This window comes from Phyllobates terribilis, unplaced genomic scaffold (assembly GCF_046119375.1).
Source record: "Phyllobates terribilis strain yellow unplaced genomic scaffold, ASM4611937v1 Scaffold_4__5_contigs__length_816908805, whole genome shotgun sequence".
NCBI classification, from domain to species: domain Eukaryota; kingdom Metazoa; phylum Chordata; class Amphibia; order Anura; family Dendrobatidae; genus Phyllobates; species Phyllobates terribilis.
In genome coordinates, this window is record NW_027362764.1 from 56,286,365 (window position 1) to 56,304,214 (window position 17,850).

The window sequence follows — 17,850 nt, forward strand, 5'->3', positions numbered from 1 at the left end:
AATGTAATGTATGTGCACAGTAACTGCACCAGCAGAATAGTGAGTGCAGCTCAGGAGTATAATACAGGATGTAACTCAGGATCAGTACAGGATCAGTAATGTAATGTATGTACACAGTGACTGCACCAGCAGAATAGTGAGTGCAGCTCTGGAGTATAATACAGGCTGTAACTCAGGATCAGTACAGGATCAGTAATGTAATGTATGTACACAGTGACTGCACCAGCAGAATAGTGAGTGCAGCTCTGGAGTATAATACAGTATGTAACTCAGGATCAGTACAGGATCAGTAATGTAATGTATGTACACAGTGACTGCACCAGCAGAATAGTGAGTGCAGCTCTGGAGTATAATACAGGATGTAACTCAGGATCAGTAATGTAATGTATGTACACAGTGACTGCACCAGCAGAATAGTGAGTGCAGCTCTGGAGTATAATACAGGATGTAACTCAGGATCAGTAATGTAATGTATGTACACAGTGACCACACCAGCAGAATAGTGAGTGCAGCTCAGGAGTATAATACAGGATGTAACTCAGGATCAGTACAGGATGAGTAATGTAATGTATGTACACAGTGAATGCACCAGCAGAATAGTGAGTGCAGCTCTGGAGTATAATACAGGATGTAACTCAGGATCAGTAATGTAATGTATGTACACAGTGGCTGCACCAGCAGAATAGTGAGTGCAGCTCTGGGGTATAATACAGGATGTAACTCAGGATCAGTACAGGATCAGTAATGTAATGTATGTACACAGTGACTGCACCAGCAGAATAGTGAGTGCAGCTCTGGTGTATAATACAGGATGTAACTCAGGATCAGTAATGTAATGTATGTACACAGTGACTGCACCAGCAGAATAGAGAGCACAGCTCTGGAGTATAATACAGGATGTAACTCAGGATCAGTAATGTATATGTACACAGTGACTGCACCAGCAGAATAGTGAGTGCAGCTCTGGGGTATAATACAGGATGTAACTCAGGATCAGTACAGGATCAGTAATGTAATGTATGTACACAGTTACTGCACCAGCAGAATAGTGAGTGCAGCTCTGGAGTATAATACAGGATGTAACTCAGGATCAGCACAGGATCAGTAATGTAATGTATGTACACAGTGACCACACCAGCAGAATAGTGAGTGCAGCTCTGGAGTATAATACAGGATGTAACTCAGGATCAGTAATGTAATATATGTACATAGTGACTGCACCAGCAGAATAATGAGTGCAGCTCTGGATGACAATACAGGATGTAACTCAGGATCAGCACAGGATCAGTAATGTAATGTATGTACACAGTGACTGCACCAGCAGAATAGTGAGTGCAGCTCTGGAGTATAATACAGGCTGTAACTCAGGATCAGTACAGGATCAGTAATGTAATGTATGTACACAGTGACTGCACCAGCAGAATAGTGAGTGCAGCTCTGGAGTATAATACAGGATGTAACTCAGGATCAGTACAGGATCAGTAATGTAATGTATGTACACAGTGACTGCACCAGCAGAATAGTGAGTGCAGCTCTGGAGTATAATACAGGATGTAACTCAGGATCAGTAATGTAATGTATGTACACAGTGACCACACCAGCAGAATAGTGAGTGCAGCTCTGGAGTATAATACAGGACGTAACTCAGGATCAGTAATGTAATGTATGTACACAGTGACTGCAGCTCTGGAGTATAATACAGGATGTAACTCAGGATCAGTAATGTAATGTATGTACACAGTGGCTGCACCAGCAGAATAGTGAGTGCAGCTCTGGGGTATAATACAGGATGTAACTCAGGATCAGTACAGGATCAGTAATGTAATGTATGTACACAGTGACTGCACCAGCAGAATAGTGAGTGCAGCTCTGGAGTATAATACAGGATGCAACTCAGGATCAGTAATGTAATGTATGTACACAGTGACTGCACCAGCAGAATAGTGAGCACAGCTCTGGAGTATAATACAGGATGTAACTCGGGATCAGTAATGTATATGTACACAGTGACTGCACCAGCAGAATAGTGAGTGCAGCTCTGGGGTATAATACAGGATGTAACTCAGGATCAGTACAGGATCAGTAATGTAATGTATGTACACAGTTACTGCACCAGCAGAATAGTGAGTGCAGCTCTGGAGTATAATACAGGATGTAACTCAGGATCAGCACAGGATCAGTAATGTAATGTATGTACACAGTGACCACACCAGCAGAATAGTGAGTGCAGCTCTGGAGTATAATACAGGATGTAACTCAGGATCAGTAATGTAATATATGTACATAGTGACTGCACCAGCAGAATAATGAGTGCAGCTCTGGAGGACAATACAGGATGTAACTCAGGATCAGCACAGGATCAGTAATGTAATGTATGTACACAGTGACTGCACCAGCAGAATAGTGAGTGCAGCTCTGGAGTATAATACAGGATGTAACTTAGGATGCATTCGCCGTGCATCATAAATTACATTTTAACTGCTTTATTTGCACTTTAATTAAGAAAGCAATACCAAATGTTCAGCGCAGGAAAGGTTGGATATGACATTACCACTAGTGATGTGCAAACGTGCTTGATAAGGGGTTATCCAAGCACGCTCGGATGCGGAGTAGCTTCGTGGTGCTCAAAAACTATGTTTGAGTCGCCGTGGCTGAAAGTTGTGCAGCTGTTAGACAGCCGCGAGACATGCCGGGATTGCGTAACAAACAGGCAATGACCCCTTATCTGAGCACGTTCGCGAATCACCAATTACTACCTAATGACTTTTCTCTATATTATGATCTTCACCCGCAGTCTTTATCACATTAGAAATCTTGTACTTGGACTATCCGGAGATATAAGGTGACTTTGCCGCTCTAGGGATGATGTGTGCACCGGTGACACTTCCTTCCTGCACTTGGACTCTGGGACGCTCATTCATTCACAAACAACTAAGCACAACAAGGCGACAACTAAACAATGGCGGCAGAAGCTTCTGGATGGAGAAATCCGCGAGAAATAACAAGGCTGCTGGCTAAGAAAGCAAAAGAGGAGCAGTTCAGGATGTCACTGGTTTTCCTACCTTACACTTTTCTGGTACATTCGCAGGATATGTCATAAATGACTGAGGAGTTGAGGTCGCACCTCTGGGACATCAACTGTCCAAGGACCCAGGGTCCGGATTTTGCTGCGGACTTTGTGAATACGCTGTGGCTGCCGGTAACTTTTATGTGCTTCAATTGTTTACGCCACGTGGCCATAAAAAGTTTTGCAAAACCTTGATAATTCGTATTAAGGCTTTATTCACACGTCGGTGTTTTTGATCAGTATTTGTACGCCAAAACCAGGAGTGTTTCCAAAACACAGAACAGGAGTAAATCTTTCAATTATAGTTTTTCCTCTGTAAACTCCCCTCCTCGTTATGGCACAAAAATACTGATGCAAAATACTGACGTGTTAATAAGCCCTAAAACAGATTTAGTACTTTGCGGCCTCTATTTACATGAGCAGAATGATGTAGATAATTAAAGGGGTTTTTCCAAAAATCGAAAGTTAAACCCTATCCCATAGGAGGAAAACTTACGGCAAGAACGGAGCATTGGACCCCGAGAACCGGACTCCGCAAAGCCCCTTTTTTTTGCACATGCTTGATATCGGCCCCAAAATCATGGTCTATGGGAATGCTAAAAAATCTGAGTACAACACCACTATTTCGGGCAGTGTCATAGACAATGAATGGAGAGGAGGAGAAGAAGGGTCTCTGCAGAGCGCAGTTCAAAAAGCTCCGTTCTTAAGATCGGTGGGGCAAGAGGTCCGAGCGGTCAGATGTCCAGTTATCTTTTCTATGAATAGAGGATAACTTTCGATTCGAGGAATATCCCTTGTGACGAAACAGCTTCTTATCTTAAATCAGCCAGGCGTCTAGATTTGTTAAGCCAAAAGAAATACACTATTGTGTTTGTGTTGACTTGTGAATGTATGTGTATTTCTGTGGCTGGTCAAGAAGGACATTACTATTTGTATAACCCTGAATGTTGTCTTCTCTTGGTTCTGAAACAATGATGTTTGTTACTATGCTAATTGCATATTGTACTAAGGCCAGCTAGATGTTTATTTACAAGAGCCCCCTGCTTTACAAACTATGTAAATTGAGTAGTATTATGCCCACGGAAGACCCAGTGTCTTCACACCCCTTTAAAAGTTTCATGTATTACTCATGTCTTACAGTCGGTTGTAAAACCTCCAGTCTTCGGCACTTATCGAGGGTCTGGTACTGGTAAGTGCTGCCAGAAGGTGATTTTGGCCGATACACATTTTCTTCTTTGATTCCGTCTGGCAGTGAGCTGACGCCTCCTGATACGTAAAAATATAAACCGGTATTAAAAAAAAAAAATGATAAAAAAACTACATAGAAATGAAACATATTCTCTACAAACATATGTTACTTTCCTTTATTGTATCCGCACAGGCTCCAAAATAAAATAAAAGTATATATTACATATACAGTACAGACCAAAAGTTTGGACACACCTTCTCATTTAAAGATTTTTCTGTATTTTCATGACTATGAAAATTGTACATTCACACTGAAGGCATCAAAACTATGAATTAACACATGTGGAATTATATACTTAACAAAAAAGTGTGAAACAACTGAAAATATGTCTTATATTCTAGGTTCTTCAAAGTAGCCACCTTTTGCTTTGATGACTGCTTTGCACCCTCTTGGCATTCTCTTGATGAGCTTCAAGTGGTAGTCACCGGAAATGGTCTTCACTTCACAGGTGTGCCCTGTCAGGTTTAATAAGTGGGATTTCTTGCCTTATAAATGGGGTTGGGACCATCAGTTGTGTTGTGCAGAAGTCAGGTGGATACACAGCTGATAGTCCTACTGAATAAACTGTTAGAATTTTATTATGGCAAGAAAAAAGCAGCTAAGTAAAGAAAAACGAGTGGCCATCATTACTTTAAGAAATGAAGGTCAGTCAGTGCGAAAAATTGGGCAAACTTTGAAAGTGTCCCCAAGTGCAGTTGCAAAAACCATCAAGTACTACAAAGAAATTGGCTCACATGAGGACCGCCCCAGGAAAGGAAGACCAAGAGTCACCTCTGCTTCTGAGGATAAGTTTATCCGAGTCACCAGCGTCAGAAATCGCAGGTTATCAGCAGCTCTGATTAGAGACCAGGTCAATGCCACACAGAGCTCTAGCAGCAGACACATCTCTACAACAACTGTTAAGAGGAGACTTTGTGCAGCAGGCCTTCATGGTAAAATAACTGCTAGGAAACCACTGCTAAGGACAGGCAACAAGCAGAAGAGACTTGTTTGGGATAAAGAACACAAGGAATGGACATTAGACCAGTGGAAATCTGTGATTTGGTCTGATGAGTCCAAATTTGAGATCTTTGGTTCCCACCACCGTGTCTTTGAGCGGCGCAGAAAAGGTGAACGGATGGACTCTACATGCCTGGTTCCCACCGTGAAGCATGGAGGAGGAGGTGTGATGGTGTGGGGGTGCTTTGCTGGTGACACTGTTGGGGATTTATTCAAAATTGAAGGCATACTGAACCAGCATGGCTACCACAGCATCTTGCAGCGGCATGCTATTCCATCCGGTTTGCGTTTAGTTGGACCATCATTTATTTTTCAACAGGACAATGACCCCAAACACACCTCCAGCCTGTGTAAGGGCTATTTGACCAAGAAGGAGAGTGATGGAGTGCTACGCCAGATGACCTGGCCTCCACAGTCACCAGACCTGAACCCAATCGAGATGGTTTGGGGTGAGCTGGACCGCAGAGTGAAGGCAAAAGGGCCAACAAGTGCTAAGCATCTCTGGGAACTCCTTCAAGATTGTTGGAAGACCATTTCCGGTGACTACCTCTTGAAGCTCATCAAGAGAATGCCAAGAGTGTGCAAAGCAGTCATCAAAGCAAAAGGTGGCTACTTTGAAGAACCTAGAATATAAGACATATTTTCAGTTGTTTCACACTTTTTTGTTAAGTATATAATTCCACATGTGTTAATTCATAGTTTTGATGCCTTCAGTGTGAATGTACAATTTTTATAGTCATGAAAATACAGAAAAATCTTTAAATCAGAAGGTGTGTCCAAACTTTTGGTCTGTGCTGTATATATATATTATATATCTATCTATATATATCTATATCATGAAGATCAATTTTCAAATAATGACGTAAAAAAAAAAAGAATGGAAAAAGCACATTTGTATATTGCAAATGCTATAGGTAAGTTGAATTTGGTCATAAATATAATGGACAGCTCAGAAGGGGTTAGTACATGAATGGTTAATAATGACTAAATAGTGGGGTACATGGACTTATGATGCAGGACAGGGGGCCCACGACCATGAGGACATATACATTTGTAGAGTAATGGTCTGTAAAGCTGCGGTTTGTATGCGGCCCTGTAAAAACTCATCAATAATGATGTCAGGTACTTTATATTTTGGGAAGGAGCTCAGGAAACATTGACCTGGCGACTCAGTGATTTTCCTCTGAGAACAGACATTAGTGTCCTCATACATAAGATGCGATTAATTATCAGTTACAGGCACGGGTGGGGTCTTCCAATTAGGTGACTGGTATATAAGCTACAGCAGGGAGTGACTGTGAAGATGTCACAGACGAGGGGTCCTCCTTCAGGAGCTCAACAGGAAAGCCAATCGGTAGGACTGGTGTGTGGTCTGGAGGACTCCAGCCATGTAATACTACATTTCCCCTGCAGTGGCCACTGTTCGCTGGGAGTGGAGCTAGGAGCGATCATCTGATCGATGTGGTATATAAATTTTGCAATAGGTTGTCTATGGAGAGATGTTTTGACAGCTAAAAATGTTGAATAATTTTTAATAATAAAAACTTTGTGTCCCCCATTGTCTTAAAGAGGACCTGTCTTTTGCCATAAATATTTTTTTTACCTGGTAAATGCTGCTGTTCTCCTCCCTCTGGGATCGTTTTTTTTGTTCCTGTCCCTCTGCAATCTTAAGATATAGCCCCAATTCCTCAGATATAAATTTTTTTTTAGCCAATAGGGAAAGGAAGATGAAAACCACTCCCACTTGGTTAAAAAGACGAGATTCACATACAGACAAGAAGGGGCCATATCTCAAGAATGGAGAGGAGTAGAAAAAAAAAGAAAAACAACGCCGGATTCAGGGGAACAGCGGCATTTACAACACGTAAAAACAAAAATAACATATTTATGGCGACGGGACCCTTTTAAATTGAGCTGCACGTATGCGTGAATAGGAAATATAGCTACTGATAAGGTGGTTATACCAAGTTGTTGTAGGTGGTGAGACTGGTCTCAGCGGGGGCGTTCCGGCGGTGCTCCTGGAGGTCTTCTTGTGAGGAGGAGGTTATGAACACTAGAGGTTGGGAGGTCTCCAATTCTCCTACAGACAAGCCAGTGAAATCACAGGTCATGGAATTGCTTCCAGATAAGCTGTGGCAGGTCTGTAATGACAATTGAAGGAAGACATGATACCTGTGACGGCCACAAGAACGGTGAAGCTGAGCTCTATGGTGTAAGGTTGGTCCCTGAGCACTTCACAGTCCCCTGAGCACTTAGCAGGCTGCTTTGTGTACAGCATACACCCACAGCTCTTTTATACGGTAATGACTCTTCCGCTCATACGGGTGTGATACACGGGATGACATTAGCTGGGATGAGGCAAATTTTAATGAAAAGTGTAATAAAATGAAGAGAAGCCAGTAGGACGATCAGATGATCGCTGGCGATGAGCAGGAACCGCACACATAAGTATAGGATCTAATGGGATCACCAGAGCAGGAGTCACCCTGAACAAGCAGCAATTCATGGTGGCATGTAGAGGTGGATCCTGATTACCCAACCCCATGGCACTCATGTGCATGTGAACAGGAACAAATATCTTTAAAGGGAATGTGCTATCAGAAAATGACCCAGTGTTTAAAATCAGATTTTCATGTTAAATGTATTTTTCTGAATTGTATTTAAAAAAAATTGCAGTTTTCACACTGGCCACTAAGCCGGATACTGGACTCTTACTTTCTGTTCTTTTCAGCAGCCACTGGCTCTGACCACAAAGAAGTATTTAAGAGTATGCTCTGATCTTGGAAAAAGGTCCTTGAATGATGGATCCTGTGTTATCTACTATATATAGAGGTGTTATCAGTCATTGTACAGGAGGAGGAGGAGGTGAGCTATGACATCACCTATTGTGAATGGTGGATCCTGTGTTATCAGTCATTGTACAGGAGGAGGAGGAGGTGAGCTATGACATCACCTATTGTGAATGGTGGATCCTGTGTTATCTACTGTATATAGAGGTGTTATCAGTCATTGTACAGGAGGAGGAGGAGGTGAGCTGTGACATCACCTATTGTGAATGGTGGATCCTGTGTTATCTACTGTATATAGAGGTGTTATCAGTCATTGTACAGGAGGAAGAGGAGGTGAGCTGTGACATCACCTACTGTGAATGGTGGATCCTGTGTTATCTACTGTATATAGAGGTGTTATCAGTCATTGTACAGGAGGAGGAGGAGGTGAGCTGTGACATGACCTACTGTGAATGGTGGATCCCATGTTATCTACTGTATACAGAGATTATCAGTCATCGTACAGGAGGAGGAGGTGAGCTGTGACATCACCTATTGTGAATGGTGGATCCTGTGTTATTACCTGTATATAGAGGTGTTATCAGTCATTGTACAGGAGGAGGAGGTGAGCTGTGACATCACCTATTGTGAATGGTGGATCCTGTGTTATTACCTGTATATAGTGGTGTTATCAGTCATTGTACAGGAGGAGGAGGTGAGCTGTAACATCACCTATTGTGAATGGTGGATCCTGTGTTATCTCCTGTATATAGCGGTGTTATCAGTCATTGTACAGGAGGAGGAGGTGAGCTGTGATATCACCTATTGTGAATGGTGGATCCTGTGTTATCTCCTGTATATAGAGGTGTTATCAGTCATCGTACAGGAGGAGGAGGTGAGCTGTGACATCACCTATTGTGAATGGTGGATCCTGTGTTATCTCCTGTATATAGCGGTGTTATCAGTCATTGTACAGGAGGAGGAGGTGAGCTGTGATATCACCTATTGTGAATGGTGGATCCTGTGTTATCTCCTGTATATAGAGGTGTTATCAGTCATCGTACAGGAGGAGGAGGTGAGCTGTGACATCACCTATTGTGAATGGTGGATCCTGTGTTATTACCTGTATATAGTGGTGTTATCAGTCATTGTACAGGAGGAGGAGGTGAGCTGTAACATCACCTATTGTGAATGGTGGATCCTGTGTTATCTCCTGTATATAGAGGTGTTACCTTTCATTATAATCTTCTCTGTGATGGTAATGAGACTGCTGTACAGAACAAGAAGTAGGAGTCTAATGACCAGTGTGAAAATAGCAAGCTTTCCAATTTTTTGTTTTTGTATAGATAAAAATGTGGAAACAAAAGAAAAGGAAAATATTTTAAAACTAGGTAACATAAAAACCTGATTTAAACAATTGGTCATTTCTGCTGACACATTCCTTTTAATGTACTAGACATGGCATATTTGGAAATGTAAAGGAATACTCTAAGCAATACTAATGGTCGGAGCTTAAGGGCGCAGGGCATGATATAGGATCCAAATTATATAAAAACCCCAAGAGGGGACGCTGATCCAGGAAACTAATCGGAATACAATATGTGAAGTTTGGGAAATAATTTTTACCCTAATAAGGGGTAATTAGCATCAGCCTCATGGGGTTTCTACTTTACTTATGGATCAACACTTTTATAGTTTGAAATCAATAATCTTGAGTCTTCTTTCAAGCTTAAAGTTATGAAAAAGAGAATCCCTACGTCATGCACCTCCATTCAGTCCCTGCACCAGGCATAACACAGTATTCCATTACTATTTACCAATATGTCCAATGTCGGGTCCACATTTATGCTGCGGGCTCAGGAGCTGAGTCAGCATAATTCCCGGCAGATGATGGCTGTATTATACAGCCATCATCTGCCACTAACAGCAGTGAGAGGAGCTGAATTCTGTTCATTGCTGTTACACAAGTCCATCGCTCCCCCAACCCGTGATCAACTCACATTAGGACCCGGGGAACTGCTTAAAGCCCCTTTAACCATTAAGGAAAAGTGGAGCAGTTGAGCGCTGTAAAGTGTCTTTACTTTTGCTATGTAGTAGTTGTTTTCTTTGGAGCGGGGGAGTGGTAAAAATCAACTTTGTAATTAGTTTTCATTTAAAATTGTGCATCGTTTGGTTTTTACAGACTCTTTGTTTCTGTGCACATTGCCAGCTGCTGAGTGAGTGAACTGAGAATCCGTCAGCGACATAGGGGGAAATGTTTTCTTTTTCTCCTCTCAGCTGATTTATGACATCAAAAGTTCAGCTCAACTTTGATGTGGTCCATGATTATAAAATCAGCAGAAAAGAGTTACAAACTCTTGTCATAAGAAGCTCACTGATGGATTCTAAGTTTACTCATTCTGCAGCCAGCGATCGTGCAATATTATTAATGAGATCCAACTGCAAAATTTATTTTTAGCTCAAAATACATGAATTGGAAAAAAAAATGGCCATAAAAATGTTCTGTTCGTAACCTTTAATTAATTAATTGAGAAATCAATTAGTGGTTAATGATGTGAGTAGATGGTGATAGGAGAATAGTGATAATGTGCAGATTAAAGGGAGGTCACTGTAGAACGAAACCGATCAATACAGAATCTCTGGCCCAGGAACCACATGTACAATTAATATTTTGGGTTTCTTACCGTTCTCCATACACTGATCAACCATAGCATTAAAAACCACAAGGTGGGTAAAATTGATCATCGTATTACAATGGTCTCTGTCAGGGGACCATTGTACAGAACATGTTCCCCCCATCATGGCAGCGGGATTCCCAGTGCCCTTTCTCAGCAGGATAATGGTCCGTTAAGAATGGTCTGAGATCAATGTGATGACTAGTCTCCAAGGTACATCCCAGGCCTAGTTTCAGCCAGAAGTACCGGACTAGCGTGAAGATGCCCAGGATTTCAGTGCAGTACGAAGAGGTGACGAGGACCTTACGGGGGACGATGAGCAGTCAAGAGAGTATATGTTGGTTTTCTTTTCTTTCTACATGTTCGGTTTATTATGCCCTGGGGCCTGCACAAACTTCTGAGCACAATAAAGGACATACAGGATACATGCTCGCTCGCTGGGACTGAATGTGAATGTGTGTGCGGAAGCCAAGAAAATGGCTGTGGACCATCATTGATTGAAGGTGTATGGTCACTTTAAGGGAATTGGCTGCTTATAGCTTGGTGCCGGACACCACGGGACCCCTTCAGGAGGTCTTGTTGAGTGCTTTAGATGTTATGGGTGATAGGTGAATATGTAGAAATATACCTTTCTTTGATTTGAGATGATGAAGCATGCGGCATGGATCAGGCTGAGGTTAGAGTCATTACCTGATCTGAACTGCCATTCCCCAAGTCAGAGTCATTGGAGCTCCCGAAATAAAGGCGCCATATATTGGACTTTGTATCATCTGGAGGAATTTTGACCATATCCAGAGAGGTAAAAGACTGTTCCAGAGCGCTGTCTGGTTCTCCTGAAGATTCATCAGATATACTGCTTTGGTTTAAGAAAATCATTGATGATAAACTGGCGTCGCTGTCGGATCCAGAGCCGCTGTCCTGAAATAGGAAAGGTATAAAAAAGGTGAATAGTCAAATGTCTGTAGGAAGGCACACAATGAAGAAGCAAAAGGGGATGTGTCATAAAGAAAACCGCTCACGAGAAGATGTCAAGGTAATGCAGGGATGCCAAACACACAGAGGGCCAAAATGAAAAACTTGGACAAAGTTGCTGACCAACCAGTATACATTATAATGGGCCCGACATAGTCCTCCATATAGAATAATGGGCCCGACATAGTCCTCCATACAGAATAATGGGCCCGACATAGTCCTCCATACAGAATAATGGGCCCGACATAGTCCTCCATACAGAATAATGGACCCACATAGTCCTCCATACAGAATAATGGCCCCAAATAGTCCTCCATACAGTATAATGGGCCCCACATAGTCCTCCATACAGTATAATGGGCCCCACATAGTCCTCCATACAGAATAATGGGCCCGACATAGTCCTCCATACAGAATAATGGGCCCGACATAGTCCTCCATACATTATAATGGGCCCGACATAGTCCTCCATACAGAATAATGGGCCCGACATAGTCCTCCATACATTATAATGGGCCCGACATAGTCCTCCATACAGAATAATGGGCCCGACATAGTCCTCCATACATTATAATGGGCCCGACATAGTCCTCCATACAGAATAATGGGCCCCACATAGTCCTCCATACAGAATAATGGGCCCCACATAGTCCTCCATACAGAATAATGGACCCACATAGTCCTCCATACAGTATAATGGGCCCCACATATTCCTCCATACAGAATAATGGCCCCACATAGTCCCCCATACAGAATAATGGCCCCAAATAGTCCTCCATACAGTATAATGGGCCCCACATAGTCCTCCATACAGAATAATGGGCCCAGCATAGTCCTCCATACAGTATATTGGCCCCACATAGTCCTCCATACAGTATAATGGGCCCCATATAGTCCTCCATACAGTATAATGGCCCCACATAGTCCTCCATACAGTATAATGGGCCTCACATAGTCCTCCATACAGAATAATGGGCCCCACATAATCCTCCATACAGTATAATGGGCCCCACATAGTCCTCCATACAGTATAATGGCCCCACGTAGTCCTCCATACAGAATAATGGCCCCACATAGTCCTCCATACAGTATAATGGGCCCCACATAGTCCTCCATACGGAATGATGGGCCCCACATAGTCCTCCATACAGTATAATGGCCCCACATAGTCCTCCATACAGTATAATGGGCCTCACATAGTCCTCCATACAGAATAATGGGCCCCACATAATCCTCCATACAGTATAATGGGCCCCACATAGTCCTCCATAGAGAATAATGGGCCCCACATAATCCTCCATACAGTATAATGGGCCCCACATAGTCCTCCATATAGAATAATAGGCCCCACATAGTCCTCCATACAGTATAATGGGCCCCACATAGTCCTCCATATAGAATAATGGGCCCCACATAATCCTCCATACAGTATAATGGGCCCCACATAGTCCTCCATATAGAATAATAGGCCCCACATAGTCCTCCATACAGTATAATGGGCCCCACATAGTCCTCCATACAGTATAATGGCCCCACATAGTCCTCCATACAGTATAATGGGCCTCATATAGTCCTCCATATAGAATAATAGGCCCCACATAGTCCTCCATACAGTATAATGGGCCCCACATAGTCCTCCATACAGTATAATGGGCCCCACATAGTCCTCCATACAGAATAATGGCCCCACATAGTCCTCCATACAGTATAATGGGCCCCACATAGTCCTCCATACGGAATGATGGGCCCCACATAGTCCTCCATACAGTATAATGGCCCCACATAGTCCTCCATACAGTATAATGGGCCCCACATAGTCCTCCATATAGAATAATGGGCCCCACATAATCCTCCATACAGTATAATGGGCCCCACATAGTCCTCCATATAGAATAATAGGCCCCACATAGTCCTCCATACAGTATAATGGGCCCCACATAGTCCTCCATACAGTATAATGGCCCCACATAGTCCTCCATACAGTATAATGGGCCTCATATAGTCCTCCATATAGAATAATAGGCCCCACATAGTCCTCCATACAGTATAATGGGCCCCACATAGTCCTCCATACAGTATAATGGGCCCCACATAGTCCTCCATACAGAATAATGGCCCCACATAGTCCTCCATACAGTATAATGGGCCCCACATAGTCCTCCATACGGAATGATGGGCCCCACATAGTCCTCCATACAGTATAATGGCCCCACATAGTCCTCCATACAGTATAATGGGCCTCACATAGTCCTCCATACAGAATAATGGGCCCCACATAATCCTCCATACAGTATAATGGGCCCCACATAGTCCTCCATACAGAATAATGGGCCCCACATAATCCTCCATACAGTATAATGGGCCCCACATAGTCCTCCATATAGAATAATAGGCCCCACATAGTCCTCCATACAGTATAATGGGCCCCACATAGTCCTCCATACAGTATAATGGGCCCCACATAGTCCTCCATACAGAATAATGGCCCCACATAGTCCTCCATACAGTATAATGGGCCCACACAGTCCTCCAAACAGAATAATGGGCCCCACATAGTCCTCCATACAGTATAATGGGCCCCACATAGTCCTCCGTACAGTATAATGGGCCCCACACAGTCCTCCATACAGAATAATGGCCGCACATAGTCCTCCATACAGTATAATGGGCTCACACAGTCCTCCAAACAGAATAATGGGCCCCACATAGTCCTCCATACAGTATAATGGGCCCCACATATTCCTCCATACAGTATAATGGGCCCCACACAGTCCTCCATACAGAATAATGGCTGCACATAGTCCTCCATACAGTATAATGGGCCCCACACAGTCTTCCATACAGAATAATGGCTGCACATAGTCCTCCATACAGTATAATGGGCCCAGCATAGTCCTCCATACAGACATAGCCCTGCATACAAAATAATGACCCCACATAGGGGTGGCGGTTCTAGTGTCACAGGCCAAATATAATCACTCTGAGGGCCAGATTTGGCCCACAGGCCAGAGTTTGACATGTATGATGTAATGCATGGAAAGCCTGCATCCACCCCAGCAGGGGGCGCTCTATTCTGGCCCGTAGAGTGGGGTAGTCTTAAGTGGAGGAGCTTAAATTTTCCATGACGTATCATGAGATAACTCCTTCATGTAAAAATAAAGATAAAGATGTCCTACCTGGGGTGCACTGGCTGCGAGGCGGGAATGGATCGCCTCTAGCTGTGCGTTGTATAACAAGGCCTTCAGATCCGCTCCTGTAAAGTTCTCGGTGCGACTGGAAATGTACTGAAAATCCACATCACGGTCCAATGTCAAAGAGCGGCTGAGACCTTTAAGGATTTCATATCGAGACGCCTGTAAAAATTAAACCAAACAATTATTTAAGAGGGAGGTGATCTAATCAAGGCTTAATATTTGGGGCCGTCACCTGATAATCTTCCTTTAGTCGGCCCTGATCGCTGGAGGATGTGGCGTTTGGATTTGGGACTCTTGCATTCATATACTATGAATGACATAAATCAAAAACCCAAAAGCCCCTTCAACTGCTTGTACGTAGTATATAGTCTCAGCATTTTCACTCATTTATGGTGGGGGTTGTACTAATGCACAGCAGCCAATATGAATGAGCAGAGCTGCAGGATAAAGCATCTGGCCGTACACATTAGATGCTTGCCGGCAGACTCTACCAAGCATTGATGTATTTTCAATGGGGAGAGAAGATAAAGCTGCAGCCACTTGTGGCAGAGACTTATTCCCCTTGAAAATTCCCTTGCCCATTGAAATTCCAGCAACTCGATCCTGGGGAGAGTCAAAAGAAATCCATATACACCAGCTGTCTTTCATCTAATGTGTTTGGGGCCCTTAGGTCAAGGAAATAAAAGGAAATGGCTTTCAGACTTAATATGACTTACATTAGGCACATGTCTCAGCTCTCAGCTAACCTTTCCTCCTCTAGATAAGCTTGAACAATGGGCAGCGAGTAATAGTACGGTATTTAACTGGGAGCAATGCAAGATTCTACATCTGGGCAAGAAAAACAAAAATATGGGAGGAATAAAACTAAGCAACAGCACGTGTGAAAAAGACTTGGATATACTAATAGATCACAGACTGCACATCAGTCAACAGGGTGATGCAGCAGCAAAAAAGGCAAAACAGTTCTGAGAGGTATTAAGAGAAGCATAGAGTCTAGATCACGTGAAGTCATTATTCCCCTCTACTCCTCCTTGGTCAGACCTCATCTGGAATACTGTGTCCAGTTCTGGGCACCACATCTTATCAAAGACATCGAAAAACTGGAGCACGTTCAGAGAAGAGCTACCAGGATGGTGAGAAACTATGTCCTACGAGGAACGGTTAAAGGGTCTGGGAAGGTTTAGCTTGCTAAAGAGAAGGCTGAGAGGAGACTTAATAGCTGTCTACAAATATCTGAAGGGACGTCACAGTGTAGAGGGATCATCCTTAGTCTCATCTACACATGGAAACATGAAAAGCAATGGAATGAAACTGAAAGGGAGAAGATACAGATTAGATATTAGAAAAAACTGTTTGACAGTGAGGTGATCAATGAGAGGAACAGGCGGCCACGAGAGGTGGTGACGAGTTCTTCTTCAATGGAAGTCTTCACACAGAGGCTAGACAGACATCTGTCTGAGATGGTTTAGTGACTCCCGCATTGAGCAGGGGGTTGGATCAGATGACCCAGGAGGTCCCTTCCAACTCTAACATTCTAGGATTCTATGATTCCTCTGCCACCTTATGGACACGCTGGCATATACCTCCTAAATGTATGCTCAAAAAATATCTGTTTTAGCAGAGATGGGTTATGGATGTGTTTGGCATATGCACCAAGAGCCATTTGCAGAAGGCAGGCATAAAATGTGATACAAGCATAATCTGAAATGCTTGTTATCATTCCTGACCTGGTCTGGGGGTGGACAGTACAAACAATCATCCAAACGTCCAGGTCGAAGTAAGGCAGGATCAATCAAATCCGGGCGACTGGTGGCAGCCAGGACGTAAACTCCTAATAAAATAATGAAAAGCATGAATTATTTATATAGAGATCAGCCAGTCTATATACACAGTCCTGTGTATTCATGATTTTACCTTGTAACCCCTCCACTCCATCCAGCTGCGTCAGCATCTGATTGACCACCCTGTCAGTGACCCCCGTATTATCGTGTCCCCTACGGGGCGCGATGGAATCAAACTCGTCAAAGAACAGGATGCAAGGCTTGGCCGCCTGCGCTCTGGAAGTACAGGGCAGAAGAAGAAAACTTCATTAGCACTTTGCCCCATTAAGAGACTAGATCAGTTGTGCGGGGTCCCTACGTTCCTGGAATTTGCTGAGACCGACATAGGGAATATCATATATCAAGGACACGACAGACGTCCTAACCAGGGTTGACAGCATCTTTGTGGACGATGATGTTCTCCTCGTCATGGCGGATGTTGAAACGCTCTATACTTGCATTCGCCATGACGATGGATTAGAGGCAGTCTGCCTCTTCCTGGGTGCCTCCAACCTGGACGGCCCTTTATGCGGGTTTATTCTGGAGCTGCTGCGCTTTGCCCTCACCCACAATTTTTTTACTTTCAAAGATCTTTTTTATCTACATATACGCAGCACAGCCATGGGTGCTGCCTGTGCCCCTTCATATGCCAATCTCTTCCTGGGATCATGGGAGAGATCAATTTTTGGTGATGGGGGGGCGTGGGCCGCAGACCATGTGCTGTACTGGTACCGATACATCGACGACATTTTTTTGATGTGGAGGGGCACGGTGCAGCAGCTAGAAGTATTCATGGACAGACTTAACTGTAATGATAAAATTATCTGTTTCACTTACAAATACGATACCACCAGGATCGAATTTCTGGACGTCGGTCTGGAGGTGGACTCCGAATCGGCCATTCAGACTGACGTCTTCAGAAAGACAACTGCAGTCAACTCATTGATTCATGCTTCGTCTACCCATGACCCCGCTACAATTAGGGCCGTCCCGGTCGGACAGTTTCTCCGGGTCAGGCGGATCTGTTCCTCTATGCAACGGTTTAAGACACAGGATAGGGACCTTTGGACCCGCTTTGTACAGCGGGGTTATAGCCGGCGGGCTAC

The 17,850-nt window shown here is 43.6% G+C and overlaps 1 protein-coding gene across 4 annotated transcripts in view; it reads right to left on the reverse strand.

Moving 5' to 3' along the window:
- The window catches only part of PEX1 (peroxisomal biogenesis factor 1), a 71,705-nt gene that overhangs the window by 6,452 nt on the left and 47,403 nt on the right, over positions 1 to 17,850 (reverse strand). For 3 of the 4 annotated variants that reach the window (XM_073677364.1, XM_073677365.1, XM_073677366.1), the window contains 6 exons: positions 16,839 to 16,981; positions 16,652 to 16,755; positions 14,907 to 15,083; positions 11,449 to 11,676; positions 7,280 to 7,456; positions 4,206 to 4,333 (listed from right to left, as the gene is read on the reverse strand). In XM_073677364.1, coding sequence (XP_073533465.1) covers positions 4,206 to 4,333; positions 7,280 to 7,456; positions 11,449 to 11,676; positions 14,907 to 15,083; positions 16,652 to 16,755; positions 16,839 to 16,981 — 957 coding nt within the window. The remainder of the gene's footprint in view (positions 1 to 4,205; positions 4,334 to 7,279; positions 7,457 to 11,448; positions 11,677 to 14,906; positions 15,084 to 16,651; positions 16,756 to 16,838; positions 16,982 to 17,850) is intronic. The other variant, XM_073677367.1, reaches the window with a different exon arrangement.